This window comes from Antedon bifida, chromosome 2 (assembly GCF_963402885.1).
Source record: "Antedon bifida chromosome 2, ecAntBifi1.1, whole genome shotgun sequence".
Classification (NCBI taxonomy): Eukaryota; Metazoa; Echinodermata; class Crinoidea; order Comatulida; family Antedonidae; genus Antedon; species Antedon bifida.
Genome location: NC_136227.1, coordinates 3,996,907 through 4,020,510, shown reverse-complemented (window position 1 = coordinate 4,020,510; position 23,604 = coordinate 3,996,907). Strand labels below are relative to the sequence as shown.

General features: G+C 33.2%; 3 protein-coding genes across 3 annotated transcripts in view; 1 reads left to right on the top strand and 2 right to left on the bottom strand.

Annotated features, from left to right (window-relative positions):
* Window positions 1-23,604, bottom strand: part of LOC144835840 (bis(5'-nucleosyl)-tetraphosphatase PrpE [asymmetrical]-like) — a 95,847-nt gene that overhangs the window by 40,796 nt on the left and 31,447 nt on the right. The window lies entirely within an intron of this gene.
* Window positions 10,194-14,143, bottom strand: LOC144835802 (sn-1-specific diacylglycerol lipase ABHD11-like). The gene is made up of 5 exons (XM_078690895.1): window positions 13,971-14,143; window positions 13,410-13,548; window positions 12,842-13,018; window positions 12,511-12,690; window positions 10,194-11,805 (listed from the first exon to the last, which is right to left on the bottom strand). Exons 1-5 carry the CDS (start codon window positions 14,066-14,068, stop codon window positions 11,479-11,481), a joined length of 921 nt encoding a protein of 306 aa, XP_078547021.1. The 5' UTR covers window positions 14,069-14,143; the 3' UTR covers window positions 10,194-11,478.
* Window positions 14,235-21,464, top strand: LOC144835801 (ras-related protein Rab-35-like). Its single transcript, XM_078690894.1, has 6 exons — window positions 14,235-14,385; window positions 16,155-16,205; window positions 17,460-17,583; window positions 18,847-18,971; window positions 19,306-19,430; window positions 19,791-21,464. The coding sequence occupies exons 1-6, from the start codon at window positions 14,334-14,336 to the stop codon at window positions 19,935-19,937; spliced, it is 624 nt and encodes a 207-aa protein (XP_078547020.1). The 5' UTR covers window positions 14,235-14,333; the 3' UTR covers window positions 19,938-21,464.

The window sequence follows — 23,604 nt, the reverse complement described above, 5'->3', positions numbered from 1 at the left end:
TTATTTTAAAAATATTATATTTCATTACCTTTTTCATGTACGTCAGCTCTAAATATATCAGCTAAAATTATAAAAAGCTTTAGGTAATTAGAAAATAAGGGTTGCACATAGTAAATAAGGTGTTACTACATTGCTACATTTTTCGTATATAAGCATCTCTTTATGTTTTGTTTTCATTAAAGTCAAAATATATAAATAAATTTAAATGTAAGTTTATGAATTATAATACTAAGGATGATTTTTGTTGTTTGGTAGCACACACTGTTCACACATATTAAAAGGATAGGAATGTATTTAAATGGTAAGATAGATGTTATATAAGTAACTAAGGTAGCATATAATCAACATTCATTCTATGAAGTCATTACAGTATAATTAAACATAGATATAACACTGTTCTTGAAAAGAAAAAAAATAGAATAGGTTAGCTAGGGACAATAGTATTAAGAAAAGATAGGGTGTACAAACTGACGTGACACGTCTGTACAAATAATTCTACTAATTATATGTACTGTAAATTACATATTTATGTATTAATACAAAATTAGATAAATATTTCTCAAAATTAATTATTAAATTCTTCAAATGTTCAACCAACTTCATCAAATAATACCCCATTCACATCATCTAGCAAAACACCAGTGTTGATGCCCTGCTGCTCCGCGGTGTGTAAACTCTGGTGTTTTGCTAGGCAATGTTTAGGGGTCAAAGTTGAAGATTTTCATATAAAAAGTACTTATGTATTTGTAATAATGATTAAATTAACTTAATATATGTATTTATTGTAATATCATTGTATAAAACAATTAATATATGCAGTTATGTTAATATTATTGAATAAAGATAGATGATTAATGCCAAAATGAAGAGCAAATAAATAAAATATATTTGGAGTATTAAGAAATTAAAATTTATCTTCCAATTTTTAAATTAAAGGAATATTAAATGGTTTTAAATCATAAAATGATTAATTGTAAAAAGGAAAATACTGTAATATAAAAGAAAAACAATCTTCCAAAATTATATTAGAAATTGTTTTGTGGTAGTATGAATAAATAAAATTGACATTATGAAATTAAAATGATATGAAATTCATGTGAAAAGTATGATTATTTGAAAATTATTATTTTACTTTTAATGATGATTTTGGTGTTTTCCTATGTAATAATTTGCAACAAAGTTGAACAAAAAAATTATTTAGTATAGATTTTAGTACTGTTATTTAATGTAATGCATTTACAACAGTATTGTCTGTATTTTCTGTAATTTGTATGTTATAATATGTATTGGTTTAGTGTATATATAAATGATACCGAATTTAAAAAATAAGTTTACATGAGGTTGGTTGAACTATTGAGCTACAGGTATAAATGTGTTATTTCAAATTAATCGATTTTAGAATCATATGGTATTTGAAGTTAAAATAATAGGATTTATTTAGCAAAATGTATCTGATAAATTAAAAGACAATATTAGATATCAGACATTTTGCAGTCTTAAGCTCTGTCTACACTATCAAACTTTATGTGACAACAAAATGTGATGTGCCCAAGTATGGACACAATGATTTCATATCACTACCATATTTGGGCACTTCACATTTTTTTTTCAAACTAGTTTGATAGTGTAGACAGAGCTAAATGGCCCTAAGAGGATAGGTAGGTAGATCAGACAATTTAGGTTTTAGGGAATATTTATTGATAATACTGTGTACTGACTCCCCTTTCCCCTTTAATACATATACTTATGTAGGCATGAGGAACAAAAGGTATATTATCTGCCTCAGGGTCGGTGTCCAGCAGAGTCAGTACAATGAATATAAGAATAACATTCATCATTCATTATTTGTTGTAAATTAAAATGAAAAATAGTCAGTATGTAAGGTAATTAAGGTTTGTTAATATTAATAGGTAAGGATAGGTAAGATTACTACAGTAAAGCTCTGTCTACACTATCAAAATGATTTTTGTTGTTTGGTAGCACACACTGTTCACACATATTAAAAGGATAGGGAATGTATTTAAATGATAAGATAGATGTTGTTATATAAGTAAGTAAGGTAGCATATAATCAACATTTTTTCTATGAAGTCATTACAGTATAATTAAACATAGATATAACACTGTTCTTGAAAAGAAAAAAAATAGAATAGGTTAGCTAGGGACAATAGTATTAAGAAATAATAGGGTGTACAAACTGACGTGACACGTCTGTACAAATAATTCTACTAATTATAATATGTACTGTATATTACATATTTATGGATTAATAAAAAATTAGATAAATATTTCTCAAAATTAATTATTAAATTCTTCAAATGTTCAACCAACTTCATCAAATAATACTCCATTCACATCGTCTAGCAAAACACCAGTGTTGACGCCCTGCTGCTCCGCGGTGTGTAAACTCTGGTGTTTTGCTAGGCAATGTTTAGGGGTCAAAGTTGAAGATTTTCATATAAAAAGTACTTATGTATTTGTAATAATGAATAAATCAACTTAATATATGTAATTATGTTTAATATCATTGTATAAAACAATTAATATATGCAGTTATGTTAATATTATTGTATAAAGATAGATGATTAATGCCAAAATGAAGAGCAAATAAATAAAATATATTTGGAGTATTAAGAAATTAAAATTTATCTTCCAATTTTTAAATTAAATGAATATTAAATGGTTTTAAATCATAAAATGATTAATTGTAAAAAGGAAAATACTGTAATATAAAAGAAAAACAATCTTCCAAAATTATATTAGAAATTGTTTTGTGGTAGTATGAATAAATAAAATTGACATTATGAAATTAAAATGATATGAAATTCATGTGAAAAGTATGATTATTCGAAAATTCTTATTTTACTTTTGTCACACAGCCGCAATTACGGCTCTTTCGGACATGTAATTGCTGGTAACCAACGGTGAACAACGGTAAACAGCCACAACTGTACACATATAAATGTATAAAGTAAAATTTAATAATAATCTTTGACAACCAATTCTTTCTTTTATAATTCAAACCCCCAAAAAAACCACAAAAAAAAAACCCCAACCAATTCTCAAACAATGATACCGTATTCCTATTCCCCACAAACTTTATGCAATTCCCCAAATTTCCCAATCCTTCCAAACAAAATATCAACAATCTTCTTATTTTAAATAAATCCCCGAAACCCCCCTTTCAAATACAATAATATCACAAGATGAATAATTAAACAATAATAAATGTCCACAATATCGTTCCTTCTTGCCTTCTCTCCTACGCTGACACAAAACACAAATTAGAAAGATAAAAGTTACAACGATTCTGCAAATAAACAACTCCCACGCCTCTGCTCCCGTTCTGCTTGTATTATCAATTATAATTCTTCCTATTTTCTGACATATAAATAAATCAAATATAAAGTTAAAATGTTTCTTGATGTCGTTCTGCACTGCAATCCGCTCCCCGACCAATTATTCCTTTCTCCTTTCCACGTAAAATAATATCAGTATCAATCCAGTTACTCTTCAATATATCCAAACAATTCTTTACATGCAACAACTTCGGCTGTTTCCAACAGTTATTTCTTCCGTCAATTTACATTCACAATTTAAATTAATCCTCAGTAATCTCAACAATTAACAGTTCTACATTTAAGTACAGCCTTATAGTATTACTTCCAACTCACAATTTATTAACTTCATGTATATCACTTTATTTCCTTTCTGCTTCAGCTCTATATCACCATAATTATCTCCAACTCACAATTTATTAACTTCATGTATATCTCTTTATTTCCTTTCTGCTTCAGCTCTATATCACCATAATTCAATTACTTCTTCTCCTGTACGTCTTAGTTTCTCATATCAATATTCACCTATCCCTTTCTGGCTTAACATAACATAGCCCTCCTTCTCTGTCTCCTCTCAATTTCCATCTACCTCAAAATTCCCTCAATTATCCACATATCACCACCTTATCCTTCTCCACCAATCAGCAACTCACACACTAACTTAACCCTTATACCTCTCCTCCAATCAGCAAACACCACACAATCCTTCTCTGCAACACAAAACTCTGCTCCACTGGCTTCACACAATAGCTTCCTAAAACAAAAGAAAGGTTCAAATAGTGAAAACAAAAGGAAAAGTAAGAATGACTTGCAAAATATATACACAACTTTATGTCACTTGTGACATTTACTCCCCTCTAAAAGAATAATGTATCAACATTTTCTCCATACCGTGACGGGTCCTATTTACACTCGACTTAAATAATCAGCTCCTACATTTTCACTGCCTTTAATTGCCTCTATTCGGAACTTGTACGGTTGTAGAGCCAAGGCCCATCTCATAATTCGCCCATTGGACAATTTCGCTCTGTGCATAAACACAAGCGGCTGGTGATCAGTTTCCAACGTGAAGTTTCGTCCATATAAATAAGACTCAAATTTTCGTACACTCCATACAATGGCTAAGCATTCTTTTTCCATCACTGAATATGCTTTTTCTCGAGGAAGCAGTTTCTTGCTAGCGTACGCCACGGGAAACTTCACGTCACCATACTGCTGCATTAGAACCGCTCCCACTCCATATTCGGACGCATCTGTTCTCAAAATAAAATCTTTGTTTAAATTAGGAAGGCATAAAATTGGAGTACTGTTTAATTTTTCCTTAAGTTTAACAAACGCACTTTCCTGGGCCTTCTCCCAACATATTCGGTTAGGTTCCCGATTCTTCGTTTTGTCAATCACAGAGTAATTAGGAATGAACTTTCTATAGTAGTTGGTCATCCCAAGGAATGACCGGAGTTGTTTATTTGTTTCTGGTTGTTTGGCTGACAAGATGCTTTGTATCTTCTCCACTCGAGGTTGAACATGTCCTTTCCCTACCACATGGCCAAGAAACTCGACTTGTTTGTTACTCACAGTTGTAGTTTGTTTCTCTGCAAGATCCTTGAATTTTGCAAGGCTGATATCTTGTTGCTGGGCGGTTTTCATAATTCCCGCTGTGATGATTTGCTTGTGTATTTCTGTAGTTTTAAGTGTTCTGAATGGTTTATCCATAGTGTTAGCTTGAGACCGGGTAACAACAGAACATCCTTGAAGATTTCGCTCTGTCCATGTGGGATCTGGATTTCCTGGTGCTCGTACTCCTGCAATATTACCTAATATCAAGTCATAAATAGGGTTATTCATACATAGTGCATACGTCTTTCCTGAAAAAAATGGAGTATTAACATGTATTAATGCAACCGGTAAGTTGCGGACCGTGCCATCAATCAGCACACAGGTTTTCTCCTTACCAGTAAGTTGTTCGGCTGATACAAGATCTTTCTTCACAACCACCCCACTACAGCCACTGTCCCGAAGAACAGAGACGCAGCGTGACCCAACACAACCTGTATAAACGGGCATTTTACTAATTGAATCATTTAGAGCCGCTGTCATAATTGGAAGACAGTGCCCACATTGAAGAGTGACCTTATCACCATCATTATTGATACAACATTGATTTAAAGACTCTGACATTTTCGTAACCATACTGGCACCCACATCGGGAATTTCTTCTTTGGCTTTACATTCGTGTTGTTTTGTACATTTCGGGCAATCAGACTCTGTTTGTGGTGAAGTAGACAACCCAGCGCAACTGTTGGCGTCCTGTCTACAATTTCTGGCAATATGTCCTGTTTTTAAGCATCTGTAACATTTTGGAGGAGAGTTTGGCTTATGCATAGTTGAGGCTCTGCAATTTCTAGCTAGGTGACCTACACGATGACATATAAAACAAGTTGGACTACGGAAACTAGAAGGGCTTTGTGATGAGGATGTACTGGGAACATTATTAGAGGAGAGTTGAGGAGAATTTGGCTCTTTTTGTTTAAACTCTATTGGTTTACCAAATAATCCCCCACGAGCTTCCAAATATTGCTCCGCAATTTCAGCCATCGCTTGTATCGTTTTCGGTTGACGTTCCCTTAGGAACAGAGCTAGGTCCTTCCCACACCCATCGGTAAACTGCTCTCGCAGCAATAAATCTTTTAACCCCTGAAAGGTTTTTTCCCCCTCTGCTAGGTCAATCCACCTATCAAGATAATTGCTTATCCTCGCAGCAAATTGCGGGCCGCTTTCTCCGTATTCGGGCTTAGCTGTTCGTAACTTATGTCGACATCCATCGGCGGTTAACTGAAACCGTTTTAGAAGAGCCAATTTCAACAGTTTGTAATCGTTAGCTTCAGCTGACGACAACCTGGAATAAACCTCGAGAGCCTTCCCAGTTAGTAGGGCACTTAAGTTAACCGGCCACTCAATTTCTTTCCACTCCTGACTAGTCGCATACCGTTCAAACCTTTTCAGATAGGCATCTAGGTCATCTGTTCGATCATGGAAAGGGGGTAATTTAGGTTTACTGGCCTTAACCCGTGACTCAGGATTGGGTAATACTCTACCACCCGGCCGTGCCCGATTCTTTTCTTGTTCTAATTGGATTTCTAACCTTCGCATTTCTATAAGATAGGCCTGATTCTCAGCTTCTTTCGCCCTTTCGTTTTCTCTCTCTTTTTCTTCACTCGCTCTTTTTCTCTCTGCTTCGTCCCTCTCTAGTACCTCTCTTCTCTCTCTCTCTTCCTTCTCTAGTGCCTCTCTTCTCTCTCTCTCTTCCTTCTCTAGTGCTCTCTCTTCCCTGTCTCTGTTTCGCTCCATTTCTTCTCTCTCCCTGTTTCTCTCTTCTCTCTCTAGTGCTCTCTCTTCTCTCTCTCTGGCAGCTTCCTCTCTCTTTTCCACAAACTCTCTTAATTCCACTCCATCTAACCCCAACGCTTTTCCTGCGTCAACAATTTTAGTGAGATCCATTTCTTAAGAAAAACAAAAAAAATATATATATATATATATATATAAGTATCCAATATAAGTATACAGTATGCCAATAATATGGCAAATAGACAATCCAAGAATCACGTACAATTGTTTCATCTACCAATGTTCACGCTAGGTTACAAAGTTTCCCGGACGAGCCCCCATAAATGTCACACAGCCGCAATTACGGCTCTTTCGGACATGTAATTGCTGGTAACCAACGGTGAACAACGGTAAACAGCCACAACTGTACACATATAAATGTATAAAGTAAAATTTAATAATAATCTTTGACAACCAATTCTTTCTTTTATAATTCAAACCCCCAAAAAAACCACAAAAAAAAAACCCCAACCAATTCTCAAACAATGATACCGTATTCCTATTCCCCACAAACTTTATGCAATTCCCCAAATTTCCCAATCCTTCCAAACAAAATATCAACAATCTTCTTATTTTAAATAAATCCCCGAAACCCCCCCTTTCAAATACAATAATATCACAAGATGAATAATTAAACAATAATAAATGTCCACAATATCGTTCCTTCTTGCCTTCTCTCCTACGCTGACACAAAACACAAATTAGAAAGATAAAAGTTACAACGATTCTGCAAATAAACAACTCCCACGCCTCTGCTCCCGTTCTGCTTGTATTATCAATTATAATTCTTCCTATTTTCTGACATATAAATAAATCAAATATAAAGTTAAAATGTTTCTTGATGTCGTTCTGCACTGCAATCCGCTCCCCGACCAATTATTCCTTTCTCCTTTCCACGTAAAATAATATCAGTATCAATCCAGTTACTCTTCAATATATCCAAACAATTCTTTACATGCAACAACTTCGGCTGTTTCCAACAGTTATTTCTTCCGTCAATTTACATTCACAATTTAAATTAATCCTCAGTAATCTCAACAATTAACAGTTCTACATTTAAGTACAGCCTTATAGTATTACTTCCAACTCACAATTTATTAACTTCATGTATATCACTTTATTTCCTTTCTGCTTCAGCTCTATATCACCATAATTATCTCCAACTCACAATTTATTAACTTCATGTATATCTCTTTATTTCCTTTCTGCTTCAGCTCTATATCACCATAATTCAATTACTTCTTCTCCTGTACGTCTTAGTTTCTCATATCAATATTCACCTATCCCTTTCTGGCTTAACATAACATAGCCCTCCTTCTCTGTCTCCTCTCAATTTCCATCTACCTCAAAATTCCCTCAATTATCCACATATCACCACCTTATCCTTCTCCACCAATCAGCAACTCACACACTAACTTAACCCTTATACCTCTCCTCCAATCAGCAAACACCACACAATCCTTCTCTGCAACACAAAACTCTGCTCCACTGGCTTCACACAATAGCTTCCTAAAACAAAAGAAAGGTTCAAATAGTGAAAACAAAAGGAAAAGTAAGAATGACTTGCAAAATATATACACAACTTTATGTCACTTGTGACAACTTTTAATGATGATTTTGGTGTTTTCCTACGTAATAATTCTTGACAACAAAGTTGAAAAAAAAAATTATTTAGTATAGATTTTAGTACTGTTATTTGCTGTAATGCATTTACAACAGTATTGTCTGTATTTTCTGTAATTTGTATGTTATAATATGTATTGGTTTAGTGTATATATAAATGATACCGAATTTAAAAAATAAGTTTACATGAGGTTGGTTGAACTATTGAGCTACAGGTATAGATGTGTTATTTCAAATTAATAGCTTTTAGGATCATATGGTATTTAAAGTTAAAATAATAGGATTTATTTATCAAAATGTATCTGATAAATTAAAGACAATATTAGGGAGGTATATTTGACAACTTGTAGTCTTAAGCTCTGTCTACACTACCAAACTTTATGTGACAACAAAATGTGATGTGACCAAATATGGACACGATGATGTCATATCACTACCATATTTGGGTACATCACATTTTTTTGTCAAACTAGTGTGATAGTGCAGACAGAGCTAAATGGCCCTAAGAGGATAGGTAGATAGGTAGGTAGATCAGACAATTTAGGTTTTAGGGAATATTTATTGATAATACTGTGTACTGACTCCCCTTTCCCCTTTAATACATATACTTATGTAGGCATGAGGAACAAAAGGTATATTATCTGCCTCAGGGTCGGTGTCCAGCAGAGTCAGTACAATGAATATAAGAATAACATTCATCATTCATTATTTGTTGTAAATTAAAATGAAAAATAGTCAGTATGTAAGGTAATTAAGGTTTGTTGATATTAATAGGTAAGGATAGGTAAGATTACTACAGTAAAGCTGTCTACACTATCAAACTGTATGTGACAAAAATGTGATGTGCCCATATATGTACATATGTCATATCACTACCATATTTAGGCTCATCACTACCATATTTGGGCATATCACACTTTGTTGATAGTGTAGACAGAGCTTATTAAGGACCAATGCTCCTTGTATATGATAGGATATGTGTAGTTTAAGGTTAGTTAAGTTAAAAGGTGCTGCTGTTCATAAAAGACCAAATTTTGTATTATTTATATTCTCCTCATAGTCTTGTTTTATTTACTTATTTGGTGTAGAATTCTTCATTTTGGAAATGAAAAATGTCTATTTCCATATAAATCTGTCATGAAGGTATAACAGTACAAGTAGTAAAATTTACTAATATTTCATTCATACTTAACAAAGTATGGCCAAATGAGGGCATACTTCAAAAAATGGTAACACATCTAGCAATCACTTTTCTTTTTTCTAAAGCTCTGTCTACACTTTCAAATGTGACAAACAAAAATGATGTGCCCATATATGAACATGATGATGTCATATTACTACCATATTTGGGCATATCACTACCATATTTGGGCATATCACTACCATATTTGGGCACATCACACTTTTGTTGATCAAATTAGTTTGATAGTGTAGACAGAGCTTAAAATGAATAAAAATCCAATAATTTATTACAAATCAAAATGGTGAAGATTGCGGACACACTATTATTCTCAATCAATATTTTCTAATCGAAGCACCTTGATAGGATAAATTATTGTTGATCTGTATAATTCTACTCTATATCTTTTAACAAGTATAAAATAGCCTTGTGCAAAATGTTTATTTAAATTTAAGGATTTAATACTTATTATTTACTTTTAATGTATGTATAGGCAATATATATTGTAATTATGTTTAAAATTATGTTTAAAATTATGTTTGAATCCTATATAAAATGTGCATATAATTAAAATAAATTATAATTTCAATTATATTTATTTATGTGTTATCATCTGTAATTAAAAATATTGCAAAATAAGGTTTAACAACTAATACAGCAAGTGCAATTAAGATGATGTTTATTTTTAAGTGTTTATTATAATAAGTTGTTACACCAAGGTGCTCTATATATAAATTATATAAGGAAAACTGCCCTGAGAATGTATAGGCCTAAATAAGGATTGAATAAGGTAGTGTAAGTATGTATATGATGTAACTAACCCTCTTATAAGGACTATTAATGTAAAATAAGTGTGTATGGAATTCCTGTTTAGATAGAGTACTCAAAGGCCAATCATTGAGGATTTTCATACAAAATGAATGCAAGAACATCTATCTCAGCTACACTACAAAAAGTAGTAGTAAGTGGTAAAGTAAAAAATGTTAATAATTAAGAAAAATCAATTTTGTCTGTGTAGTACTGTGTATTATACTCAGCAATATTTTCATATGAAAACAATTATCATCATGATAAAAAATAGGAAGAATATAATTGCAAGAATCCCCTTAAAATAAGTTTAAACAAAATGCTGTATGTTGAAAGAAGTTGTTGATCAGTGTTACAAACATCTCAACCTGATAACATTCTAATCATATAGACTTGTTCAATACCCGCTTGCATTCATTAAAGCTCTGTCTACACTATCAAACTAGTTTGACAAAAAAAGGGTGAAGTTCCCAAATATGGTTGTGATATGACATCATCATGTCCATATATGGGCACATCACATTTTTTGTCACATAAAGTTTGATAGTGTAAACAGAGCTTTACATGTGATTTTCTTCAAATGCTGTTGGTAGTGTAGACACATTATATAATAGTTGCACAATATTTCATTCTTGTTTTAATGTTAATCAACAGTGTGATAACACAGTACTTTAAAAATATCTAAACAATTAAAATTGTGCGCAATCAAAAATAATGAGAATGTTACAAACATTTTGTTGATATAATGACTTCAGAGGGATATGAACCCAGTACCTTTTGGTGTCAAGTACAATTCTACAAAACTTGGCATTTTGTTGTAACATGGAGTAATAATAACTTACTCCATGGTTGTAATAAAGATTAACTAACTTCTGTTGATGTAACTTAACATAAATTGCACTTGTATTAAATGTTGTGTGAAAGTAAAGTATAGAAATATGTGTATGCAATTATTTTTCTGTGTTCTGATAAATTTGCCATCATTTTCAAGATCCAGGTACAGGAAAATTTGCATAACACAATTTGCATCCAGGAGTCATTTACCATGTCTGTTTGTGAGAAGTTTATCTGTGATATTGATTGACTCTCCAACCAGGAGTCTAAACTGGTACAAAATGTATCATTACACAAAATTCGCAAACTTGTTTCACTCCTGTTTATTGGCTAAAAATCGCTTCACAACTTGTAAAAAGTCATTAGGCTTTTCGGAATGAACCCAATGACCAGCTCCCTCTACAGTTTCAATGGTTGCTGACGGAAATAACCGAAATATTTCAGTATGGTCAGATGGTAGTATATAGTCTGAACGACCTCCTTTAACAAAAAGAGTGGGTTTTGGAAACGTGCTTTGGAATTCTGGGAAGCCGACCATATCATCATGGTTGTCTAGTAAAGCTTTAAGGTTCAATTGCCATTCAAAACTTGTGTTATTTTTTCTTATGTTCTTCATGATAAACTGCCTCACAGCATCTTCCTATTCAGTAAAAATAAAAGTATGATATTTAATGTTCAAAATTCATTTTAGTTATTTTATTTGAGGTCTTCAGGCACATGTGGCCAAGGATTATCAATAGTAAATGAATCACTGTCCAATCAGGTAGGTGGTAATCCCCCTGATATAAGGTCTATTTTATGAACCAGTTCACCGGGGTAACCCCCTACTCGTCTCGAATGATGAACTGTGTTCTTCAAGGTGCACATGGGTTATAACTGTGTACAATGGAACTACGGTTTATAGTCCTTATCTGAGAAGACTTGTTCCACCACCAGAACTAGGAGCAAGTTGCCTCAAACCCATGCCTATACAGTATTGTTGGCTGTTAGTGGAATCCCTTGAAAGGGAAACCTTTGGAACACAACAAAGTGTCCCCTTAATAGGGGTGTCCCGAAGGAAAAGGGGTTCTCCTGTATCAAACTTGACAGTGTCTCTCAAAAAAGATTATATGGGAAACGATAAAAAATGAGGTTTTCATTGTTTTTTCTATTCATTTAATTTAATTTGTTTAATTTTATGTTTTCATAATGGGTTGAAATCTGCATTAAAATATGGAATATTTTTCTACAAAAAAACAGAAAAAACAGAACCATTTTTGTCATTTTTACAGCCCTGGAACCACACAACCCTATTGTGACCTTCAAGGGTTCTTTTTTAAAATATTGATTGCTATTGCACACTTACTGGCATTGTTTTCTGTAACTGTAAATCAATATCCTTCCTCATTTCTGATGGTGACAGATTTTCTTTAAACTTTACAGACAGCATTGCGTTTATGTATTCCATTACCCATGATTCACCTCCCGATGTTCTTTGTTGCCTAGGTGCGCTGTCAACAACTATCAACTTATCCACCAAAGAGGGCTGCAGAAAAATGTGTTATTACTGATTTATCAAAGCTTTTTTATCATTATTTAGTTGATTGTAGATAAGTTTTAAAAAGTGATAAACAAATTTGTTCATATTACATGTGAAAAGTGGATGTGTGGATCTTAGCATAATAATACTACAGTACCTCAATTAGACTTGTTACCATAGCGACTTTACCACCCATACTATGGCCAATCAGGATACAGTTTGAGAGTCCTAATTTGTCAACCACCAATGACCTTATATCTTTACTCATTAGGTCAAATGTCATCGCATCAGTATGAGGACTGTCACCATGGTTACGTGTATCAACTGTAACAGTCTAAAAAACAAAAATTGTAAATGTTAGTCAATTACATTTAAAATGAATTTATTTACAGTATTTATTATTTATTTACCGGTTGGGCAGATTTGAGAGGACCACCCTTGATTAAAGGGTCATTCGGCAAATCAAATTGAACGTTGTTTTCACGAAGCTAAAAAAAAACGAAAACAAACATTAACGTTCAATTTGATTTGCTGGAACCGTGCTGGAGCAGCTGTGAAAGAAGCTTAAAGAAGGCATTAATTGTTAATTGTAATTGGTCAATTTTTAATTAAAGGTAAATAAGGAGCTTGGTATTGGCTGACCAACTAAATGTTAGTTGTACATCCACCACCTATACTTGACCTAAATGGAAAAAAAACATGGTAGTAGTCCTATCCCTTCTTACTGTATGGCCCGTGTCCTTGGTAAGACGTTTAGCTAGTGTGGCCCAGTTGCTCTTGCATCCAAACAGTCCATGGAATATCAAAATATTTGACAGACTTGTGTCTCCTTTATTAATATGATGTGCAAGTTCCACAGAATACCTAATAATAAATATAAATGAAAAAGAAAAGAAGATACAATTACAGTTTTTGCAGTTGGCTATTCATCTCATGGAACCAGAGGATGTCCCAAGATTTGATTTAATACTAATAATAATACTAATAGCCACTTTTTAATTTCCCCAAGTTCCTGAAACAAAAAGGTGAGTAAAGAAATAAAAACATCATAAAATAAGTATAGTGTTACACAATTATAAATATTTTTTTCATCACTTTCTTGAACATTGTTGTTAAATTAGATAATCATTTATTTATATTTATGCATAATCATAATAACTTTCTATTTCCATTCATGGGATATCTAATGACACCATCATATTGTATGACATCATCAACAAACAAGACAAGTGCCAAGCAAGGAGGAGAGAGGACACTTCAGCTATTTTTATTATATACAATCTCACCTTCTGACTCCTTGCTCAAAGCATCTTGAATTTAAACGCTTTCTCAACGTTCTTGAAAACGGTATACAACATATATTCCATCTAGAAAACAAAAACATGACTAAATATTACAAAATGTCTGCTTAAAATGGACAAAATGACAGTTCCTCCTCTTTTCACATGCAAATTCTGAATGAAAGGGGTAACCCCTAATTTCTGCTCATGCGTGTTAGCGTTGATGACGTCACAGCGGCAAAGAGCCTCAAATAACGACGAGGGATTTCCTTGCCAAAATCAACCGACGTAGCCAGTGTTTGGCGGTGTAAATTAGGAGAGGGAATAATAGAAAAAACGATAGTAGTCCATTAACTAAACATTTGTAGAATGGCTAGAGAATATGACCATTTATTCAAGTTACTGATTATAGGCGATAGTGGTAAGTGACAAGTAATAAACATACCACAAACGTAGGTATATTTGTGTGTAGTTTTGTAGGGACCGATGGGCGTTGACTAGACTGTTGTGTCAGAGATTGAAATGTACATTTGAGAGGGGTAGGCGTACAACGTGGGCCTACGCTTATAAACGTTTTTAAAAATTTCTGTAGAAAGATTGAACTTTAAAATGATATGTTCTGTTTCTAAATTACTTCAACCATAAATAAACACAGGTTAAATAAGTTCTCCAATTGCAAATACTCAAAATAGCTGGCATATTGACATTTGTTTGCTGTGTGAACTCGTGTGTTTTGTGTAGATGAGTTTAAAAATCGGAACAAATTCTTCTCCGCTCGGCTTGGAGCAACCCGGAAGTAAAGATGATTCATACTTTTGAAGAGGAAGAAAACGATATATTGATATTATGCACTTAGTTTGAGGCTAAAATGAAATACAGTTATAACATTTGTAAATTGAATTAATCCATGATGCAGTAATTTAATACACTCCGTATTTAATTATCTCCTAAATATCGCTACCCTTTCATACCAGATATTAACATTTAATTTCCAACATCTCAAATATATTCATTATTCTCCATATTTCTTTGTGTTTGTTTTTAATCAAATCACTATATGCCTAGTGAAACCTAAAATTAATGTTTATTATGCACTTGTCAATTGTATGACCCACTATACGACCCCTGGGAGAGGTGCGTCATTTGTTCGATGTGTGTCATACCTTATGAATACCATGACACATCTGTGCGTAAAAAATGTGACTTACCTTTAGGTGACCATGACGCACTAATCATTTTGACGCACTGTGACCATGTTGTTTATGATACTGTATGGTGGGTGGTAAAGTGACGGACATTGACACACCTTGTTCATTGATGTGACGTACCATCTAGGTTTTTTGATGCACCACTGCGTCAGTAATTATTTCTAAATGACACACCCATGACGCACCTCTCCCGGGGGTCGTATAGTGGTACATACAATTGACAAGTGCATTACAACCAATACTTCCTTCCATGGACTTTACCTCCTTCCATGGAGTAATACGTAATTATTTCTTCATGTTCCATGTTGTGGAGGTTACTCCAAATTTGTGGTTACTGTGCAATACCCCAAGATCAGTACAAAAGTGTACTAATGTCTAGGATGTGTTAACAATATTATTATGACCCTTATTATTCACTTTGTATTGTGGTACTTGACCATGAGCCTGATTTCCTATGTGTATCAATTTCAAGGTTTGTACAATGTCACCATGAAGGAATTAGTTTAAAAACCAATTCCTCTATGATGTCACCAAGTGTCTTTAGGCTTGTAAAAAATGATTGTGCTGCATTTAAAACATGTGACATTGTCATACAGGAATTAACTGTAAAACATATTCTTCCATGATAAAATATTATCCATATTTCCATAAAATATGGTGGGCCACCTTACAATTAAGTTTATTCAAATAAACGTAATTATAATATGATGCAAATCATGACGATGACTCGAAAAAATAAATTAGCAGGCATGATTTTGAGAACTACTTTGGTTGTGGCAAGATCATTTTTATATGTAATACTGTAAATTTAAAGTTGTCCAGATATTTTTCAGAAATTATTAAATTACGTTGAATATGAGTTAAAAGTATGAAATATTAAATAGTTTTCAAATATGTGCCATGTTGTGTTTTTGTTACAATTTTTCACTCTCAGTTTCAAATTGCGTTCGTTTGTTCAGCGAGTTTTGTGTTTGTCTTTCAGGAGTTGGCAAAAGTAGTCTTCTTTTACGGTTCGCTGATAATACATATTCAGGTAAGGATGTAGTCACTTTTCCTACATGCTCACTTGGCCGTTTCAAAACCCTCACCCTTGTCAACACAACTTGAGTGGGAGGGAAGTTTACCATGAACCAAAATGCAGTTTGTACCCATAATGCTTTTTTAGAGTGTATGTAGTCACTTTACCATGCTCAATTGGCTATTTCAAACCCCTCACCCTTGTCAACACAACTTGAGTGGGAGGGAAGTTTACCATGAACCAAAATGCAGTTTGTACCCATAATGCTTTTTTCGAGTTTATGTAGTCACTTTACCATGCTCACTTGGCTATTTCAAACCCTTCACCCTTGCCAACACAACTTGAGTGGGAGGGAAGTTTACCTTGAACCAAAATGCAGTTTGTACCCATAATGCTTTTATTTCGAGTTTATGTAGTCAACTTGGCTATTTCAAACCCTTCACCCTTGCCAACACAACTTGAGTGGGAGTGAAGTTTACCTCGAACCAAAATGTAGTTTGTACCCATAATGCTTTTTTCGAGTTTATGTAGTCACTTTACCATGCTCACTTGGCTATTTCAAATCCCTCACTCTTGTCAACACAACTTGAGTGGGAGGGAAGTTTACCTCGAACCAAAATGCAGTTTTTACCCATAATGCTTTTTTAGAATTTATGTAGTCACTTTTCCGACATGCTCACTTAGCTATTTCAAACCCCTCACTCTTGCCAACACAACTTGAGTGGGAGGGAAGTTTACCTTGAACCAAAATGCAGTTTGTACCCATAATGCTTGTTTATACTTTATGTACAGTAGTCACTTTACACCATGCTCACTTACTGTAGCTAATTCAAACCCCTCACCCTTCTCAACACAACTTGAGTGGGAGGGAAGTTTACCTTGAACCAAAATGCAGTTTGTACCCATAATGCTTTGTTAGAGTTTCACCCCAGTTATCTCTGATTGTTGTTATAATTGTTATGTTGTAATTTTGATCTTTGTCAATAGAACAGATTGATATGCCATACATAGTCCAGGGTCTGATTAGTATCAATAAAGTGCAATACACATTTATTCAAAATGAAACCTTTACTCAATAGCAAAATAAATAATGCTTATCAGTAAAATGTATTTTGCCAAAATAAATGTTAAACAACAGCCAAAACAAAGGATTGTGTTTATCAGTAAAATGCATATATTTTAGCCAAAACAAATAGTGAGTTTCCTAGTAAAATATATATAATATGTATTTTGTGACAATAATGGAAATACTTCTTTTAATTTTTATAGGAACTTATATCACGACGATTGGTGTTGACTTTAAAATTAGGACAATCGATGTGAACAATGAAAAAGTAAAGTTACAGATTTGGGACACGGCTGGTCAAGAAAGGTTTCGCACTATAACATCAACGTAAGATATTGTTAAAGAATATCTACCAAAGGAGTTGTTTATAACTACAATACAGTATAAACTGCTTAAAACCCCTTGGAGGATGTCCTTACTGTAGTGTCATTTTACAGGAAGTGCCCCTGAATATCCCAAATGTCTATTGTATGCCAGTATAGGGCGTACTGTAGCAGATTAAGGGAAAACTCACTACATCCTTGTTTTGCTAGAATTACAATCACACGTTGAACATGTAATCTAAATCTCTGTCCACACTATCAAACTTTATGTGACAAAAATGTGATGTGCCCATATATGGACATGATGATGTCATATCACTACCATATTTAAGCATATCACTACCATATTTGGACACATCACACTTTTTTGTCAAACTAGTTTGATAGTGTAGACAGAGCTTTAGGTCACTGTAGCTTATTAACTGCACTAGTAATCGTTAGTTATAATATTGATTGTAATTAATAAACAAAACAAACAAAATTACATCAAACAAACAAAATGTCACGAAACCTTGCCAAAAATATATGTCAAATATCAAATAAATGACACAAAAAAAAATATTAAACTCAATTCCTAGTTATGGTATATCTGTTTGTGAATGAAAAACAAACTGTGTTGAAATTTGATAACAAAATTGGCATGTTGTATTTGTTTAATACAATAACTGCTGTTCTTGGTACTAATATAGATAATGTATTTTACACACAGTGTATGAGCCATCTGTCAATTAACATAATTGCATTCAAGGTTCATGTACATTCTGAATATATTAAATTGTTTATCATTAGGCTTCACATCGCTGGAGTATTTAGCGTTCACAAATCTTTTATGTCTGTACATTCAGGGTTTTAGCATACAACACATCTAGTGTAATGTTTTAGCATAGTTCAGTGTTCTACCAAATCAGAACGTTTCCTAAAGCCTGTTTTCCTGTCGACGTTATTCGACTCTATTGTCGTTGATCGGTTAACAGTTCAACGACGATCGTTTGAAAATGATCAAGTTGAAATGATAACGATAGCGAGTACCTTTTCCTGTAAATTGTTAACATTTCAATGTTTACGTAGAAGATTGCCGATTATTGTTAACAATAGCATTGAATAACGTCAACAGGAAAACAGGCTTTAAAGACGAAGCTTCAATTGTAATGATCTTTAACTATAGACCTACTGACATAATCAAAGGAAAATAGCAGTCTAATTTTATTCTTTTATTATTTTTAACCTCTAATTTCCACTTTTAATATATTGAACTTTGTACTTTCAGGTATTACAGAGGCACGCATGGTGTTATTGTAGTATATGATGTAACTAACGCAGATTCTTTTGTTAACGTTAAGAGATGGTTACAGGAAATTGATCAGAATTGTGATGTTGTTAGTAGAATATTAGGTAAGTAATATTTTTTTTTTTTATACTTTATACTGGGTAAAAGATTTTCAGTACCATATCTAAGATCATGATCAGCTGCTGGGAGACGATGAGCTACTCTTTTTGTACCAAGTCCTTTTTCGATGTATGTGCATGGGACCAAAAGATTTATGTCCCATCCAATAGACGATTTTCTTTTATCTATACACTAATTTTATCTTTTGCACATACACTAAGGCTTGTTGGTTGCTAACAACAGGCTAATGCATTAGGCAAATGGATCTGGGGTGTTTTTTGGGGAATTTTTTTCATATTTATAAAGATCATTTATCATCATTTCCTGTTCAAATTGCAGTAGGGAATAAGAATGACTGCCCAGAAAAAAAAGTTGTGGAATCTACGGACGCAGAAAAATTTGCAGAACAAATGGGAATTCAACTATATGAAACAAGTGCAAAAGAAAACTTTAAAGTAGAAGAAGTAAGTAAAACTGAATGTGGTTATTTTATTGTGAGTGTCAATAGACAAAAAAATATAAATGGTGGCTTTACAGAAATGCTATATAAACTTAAGGCTCTTTAATAAAAGAGTGCAAAAGAAAACTTGAAAGTAGAAGAAGTAAGTAAAACTGAATGTGGTTATTTTATTGTGAGTGTCAATAGACAAAAAATATAAATGGTGGCTTTACAGAAATGCTATATAAACTCAATGCTCTTTAATAAATGAATGTAGTTATTAATTTTATTGAGTGTCAATAGACAAAAAAACTATAAATGGTGGCTTTACAGAAATGCTATATAAACTTAAGGATCTTTAATAAAAGAAAACTTTTTTTTCTAGATGTTCAATGCTATTACTGAATTAGTTCTACAACAGAAGAAGGACAATGCAGCAAAATTAGGAGCTCAAGAAACCACTACAAAAATAAAAGTAACCAAAAGCGATGGCAAGGGATCAAAGAAGAGTTCCAAGTGCTGTTTAAAATGATCCTCTTTCTTATCGTGCCTGGTTGCCATGAAACCTCTCTGGACTGCCGATTTTTTGCCAACGTGCTCCAGTGTACACAAAGCGTGAAGCCTTACAAGTTTGCAATGACCAGGAACATGACTTCTACAAACCGATCTGAAATCCTTAGAAAATAAATCCAGTTTAGTGAATAATGATTCTATGTTTAGATAAACGAATCTGTAGCCTTCAGAGTGGTGCTGTAGAGAAATATTCTTTGTTCGATCAGCGACAGCATCATATTCCAGTTAGAAAGTGTGTCTTTATGATTTTTTTTGACGACCGAGAAACGAGAGAAGTCATATGTTGTTTCAATGGTTAAAGTCATTTGTGTCAAAGTTTGATAAAGCAGTTTCATACCAATTTCCAGAAAATCAATTCAGAGAATCGAGCGATGTGAGGAAGTGAATTTTCTCCAATTTTAATTTGTGCCCGATAGCAAGAATACAGCGATTACGCACTGTGACTTTATAGGACCTGATACATCTTATTCATCACAAAATTTACAGTTTTGGTTTGCGATGGACAGGTTAGGTCAGTTACTTCATTGTGCGCTATTCCTTAGCAAAGTTTTGGTGGATTCTACATCCAAGTGTCGTCGCAAATCAAAAGCACCCTACTGAAAAGCTTCTTACCAAATACATGACAATGGACTCTGGAGTACTGTACAACCATACGTTTGATTGGGCGATTGATTTTATATTAACAATCCGTCTTTCTGATAGGATGATAGTGATAAGCACGGCGTTTTATGGAGACCAGGCTTCTGTGTACTGTATATGTTGTGGTTTTCATACTAACTAATTTGTACATATAGTTATGTGATCTTTATATTTTAATTTTAATACACAAACGATAATTATATATGTGTATGATTATATTATGGGGAAAAATTAATGTTTTTATATACAGAAGTCCTTGGGTATATGAATATAATCTATCTTTTATCAGTAATTGTACAGGTCATGTACTTCTTATTAGACGTCCTAGAATCGGTGCACAGTTTAGAAATTGTCCAAGAGTTGTTATACAGTCTGCACAATATTTCATATTTTGAAGGAAATCTACACTAGTTCTTCACATTCAGTTCGTTTTTGAATTTTCGAAAGCTATCGTCGCTCCTTTAGATCTTCTTAATCGAGTGGCTACACGTCCCTCTCTCATTGGGAGGGTTAATTGAGTGGCTTTACCCCCCCCCCCTCTCATCGGGAGATTAATCAAGTACCTACACCCCCTCTCTCATTGGGAGGCTTAATTGAGTGGTCACTCCCCCTCTCCCATCGGGAGGCTTAATTGAGTGGCTACATCCCCCGCTCTCTCTCTCTCATTGGGAGGCTTAATTGAGTGGCCACTCCCCCTCTCCCATCGGGAGGCTTAATTGAGTGGCTACATCCCCCGCTCTCTCTCTCTCATTGGGAGGCTTAATTGAGTGGCCATTCCCCCTCTCCCATCGGGAGGCTTAATTGAGTGGCTACATCCCCCGCTCTCTCTCATTGGGAGGCTTAATCGAGAGGCTACAGCCACCTCTCTCATTGGGAGGCTTAAGTGAGTGGCTACAGCCACCTCTCTCTCATCGGGAGGCTTAATTGAGTGGCTACATCCCCCCCCCCCCCCCTCTCTCTCTCTCATCAGGGGACTTAATCGAGCGGATGCGCACTGTCCAGAAAACCAGAGATCATGTTATTAAGATATGTGTAAATATTTAAACTTACTGTATTGTTGAAATGGCTGTAATTTAATAGTATTATCTATTAATACTCAATTTTAATTTGTCTATGGAATTTAAATTATTCTGCATCATATTTATTCTTAAATTTATTACAAAATATGTAAATTCATGTTTATTATGATTTCATTTATATTTCTTTAGAGTTTAAGAATATTTAAATATTTGGTGAAGATTTAAACAATTTGTGCCTTTTTAAAGATTTGGCAATTAAAACATTTTTTTTTTCATATTGCAAACAAAAAAGACACTAAAATACATGTGGTCACTTAATACAGGTGGCCACTTATAAATACAGGTGTCACTTAATAGTAATAGATTTTTTTCATAATTGCCCTCTTTATATATTTGTAATTGTACTGTATAATTTAGACACAGTTTATGCCTTACAAATTAAAAATAAAAGCTGTATACATTGTATTCATTAGCTCTATGTGAAGGACAGCATTAGCTATGGCTGTATAGAAGAAGTGGTAGTGCCTAATGGAATTATTGCAATGATAGAAACCCCCATCTTTTATTGATATGAAGTCCTGCTACTCTTTTGTATAAATATAATACCTCTGAAAAGCAGAGACTGATTGCCTGGTGACAAGAAAGGGAGGTATAGGTATTGAATACATAGTAGTATGCATATATATATCATTTTGTATGTATTTAGTAACTGGTAGATTTGCATTACATTTTATACTTGGTAAAATACATATTGTTAAGCACAATGTTATAGACTGTATTTTCAGTTCATTATATTAAAAACTTCTAGTAGTAGGTATAATATATTACACTGATGTATTTATACAAACAAAATGTATTCAGACATTGTGGATTGTACCATTCCTCATGAGGGGTGGTTTTGTAACCAGTGAATTTAAGCATGGCATAACTCTTAAGTTATTCCATGGTAAGAAAGTTTCCTTTTTTTGGCAAAATAATTACGTTGTATTGTTTTTCTTCCATTAAGTTTACCTCTATGCAATACCCTGTGTTTTTCCTAATGACAATTGTCACTTATATAACTATAAATTACATTAATTTTTATGCCGATATGTTTTTGCAATTCAAATTGCACAGCATTTTATTTCTATGATAATTGTAATTGATTGCATGTCCATGACTGACTAAAATAATAGTAGTCCTTTTTTCATCTTGGCATCAATTCACAAACATCACAAAAATAAAGTAAATATCTTTTTATACTAAATAAATAAAAACTATAGGTTTTCTCAATTACTATTCACATTTATTTGATCATTGTGCATTTTATGTTATTTTCTAACTATACTCATTATTTGTGTGTGTCATAAATTAATGATTAAAACAATTATGTAATCAATTATATGCAAATCTTTGTGTTATATTAATGAATCGTTGGAATCTTTCTTTTTTTCCCGGCCTTGTGGCATTTTGTAAGACCTCAAAAGCAACACCCTACGACAAGCAAAAAACCAATGGAACTCTTTCCAATTGCACAGTAACGATAAAACTATGTGCATGTGTATAAGGATTTATATTTTCAAGACAATCGAACTTAGAAAGAACTTATAATTTGAACAAAGCTAATAAGATCTTTTTTAAAGATCTATTTAGGTTTGTTCAAATTAATATTTAGTTTTAAATATGTATTGATAAGGTACCAAAAATAAAAAGTTTAGTAAAGAGTTCACAATAAAATAATGTCTGCTGCCCTCTTTTGTAAAGGGGCGTGATGAGCTTACAAAATATAATGAATATTCATTTGATGAAAACAATTGTAAAATTTATATTCTGGAATAATTTATTTATTTGTACTTGTGAATTTAGGGTAATAGTTTATTCTCATTTTATTTATTTTGTATACTCTCTATTGTTATTTGTTCAACGTTTTTTTGGAAGTATTTATTGTTTTTTTACAACCACGTTTTGATGTTTTAATTTTTGGTCCCT

Excerpts from the sequence above, each read along its gene's own strand:
- LOC144835801 (XM_078690894.1), top strand. The coding sequence starts at position 14,334 with ATGGCTAGAGAATATGACCATTTATTCAAGTTACTGATTATAGGCGAT. Across the intron at positions 14,386-16,154 it reads ACTGATTATAGGCGATAGTG|GAGTTGGCAAAAGTAGTCTT; the intron begins GTAAGTGACAAG and ends TTTGTCTTTCAG. Across the intron at positions 17,584-18,846 it reads TTTCGCACTATAACATCAAC|GTATTACAGAGGCACGCATG; the intron begins GTAAGATATTGT and ends TTGTACTTTCAG.
- LOC144835802 (XM_078690895.1), bottom strand. The coding sequence starts at position 14,068 with ATGTTTTTGTTTTCTAGATGGAATATATGTTGTATACCGTTTTCAAGA. Across the intron at positions 13,549-13,970 it reads TTTGAGCAAGGAGTCAGAAG|GTATTCTGTGGAACTTGCAC; the intron begins GTGAGATTGTAT and ends ATTTATTATTAG. Across the intron at positions 11,806-12,510 it reads AGTTACAGAAAACAATGCCA|GAAGATGCTGTGAGGCAGTT; the intron begins GTAAGTGTGCAA and ends TTTACTGAATAG.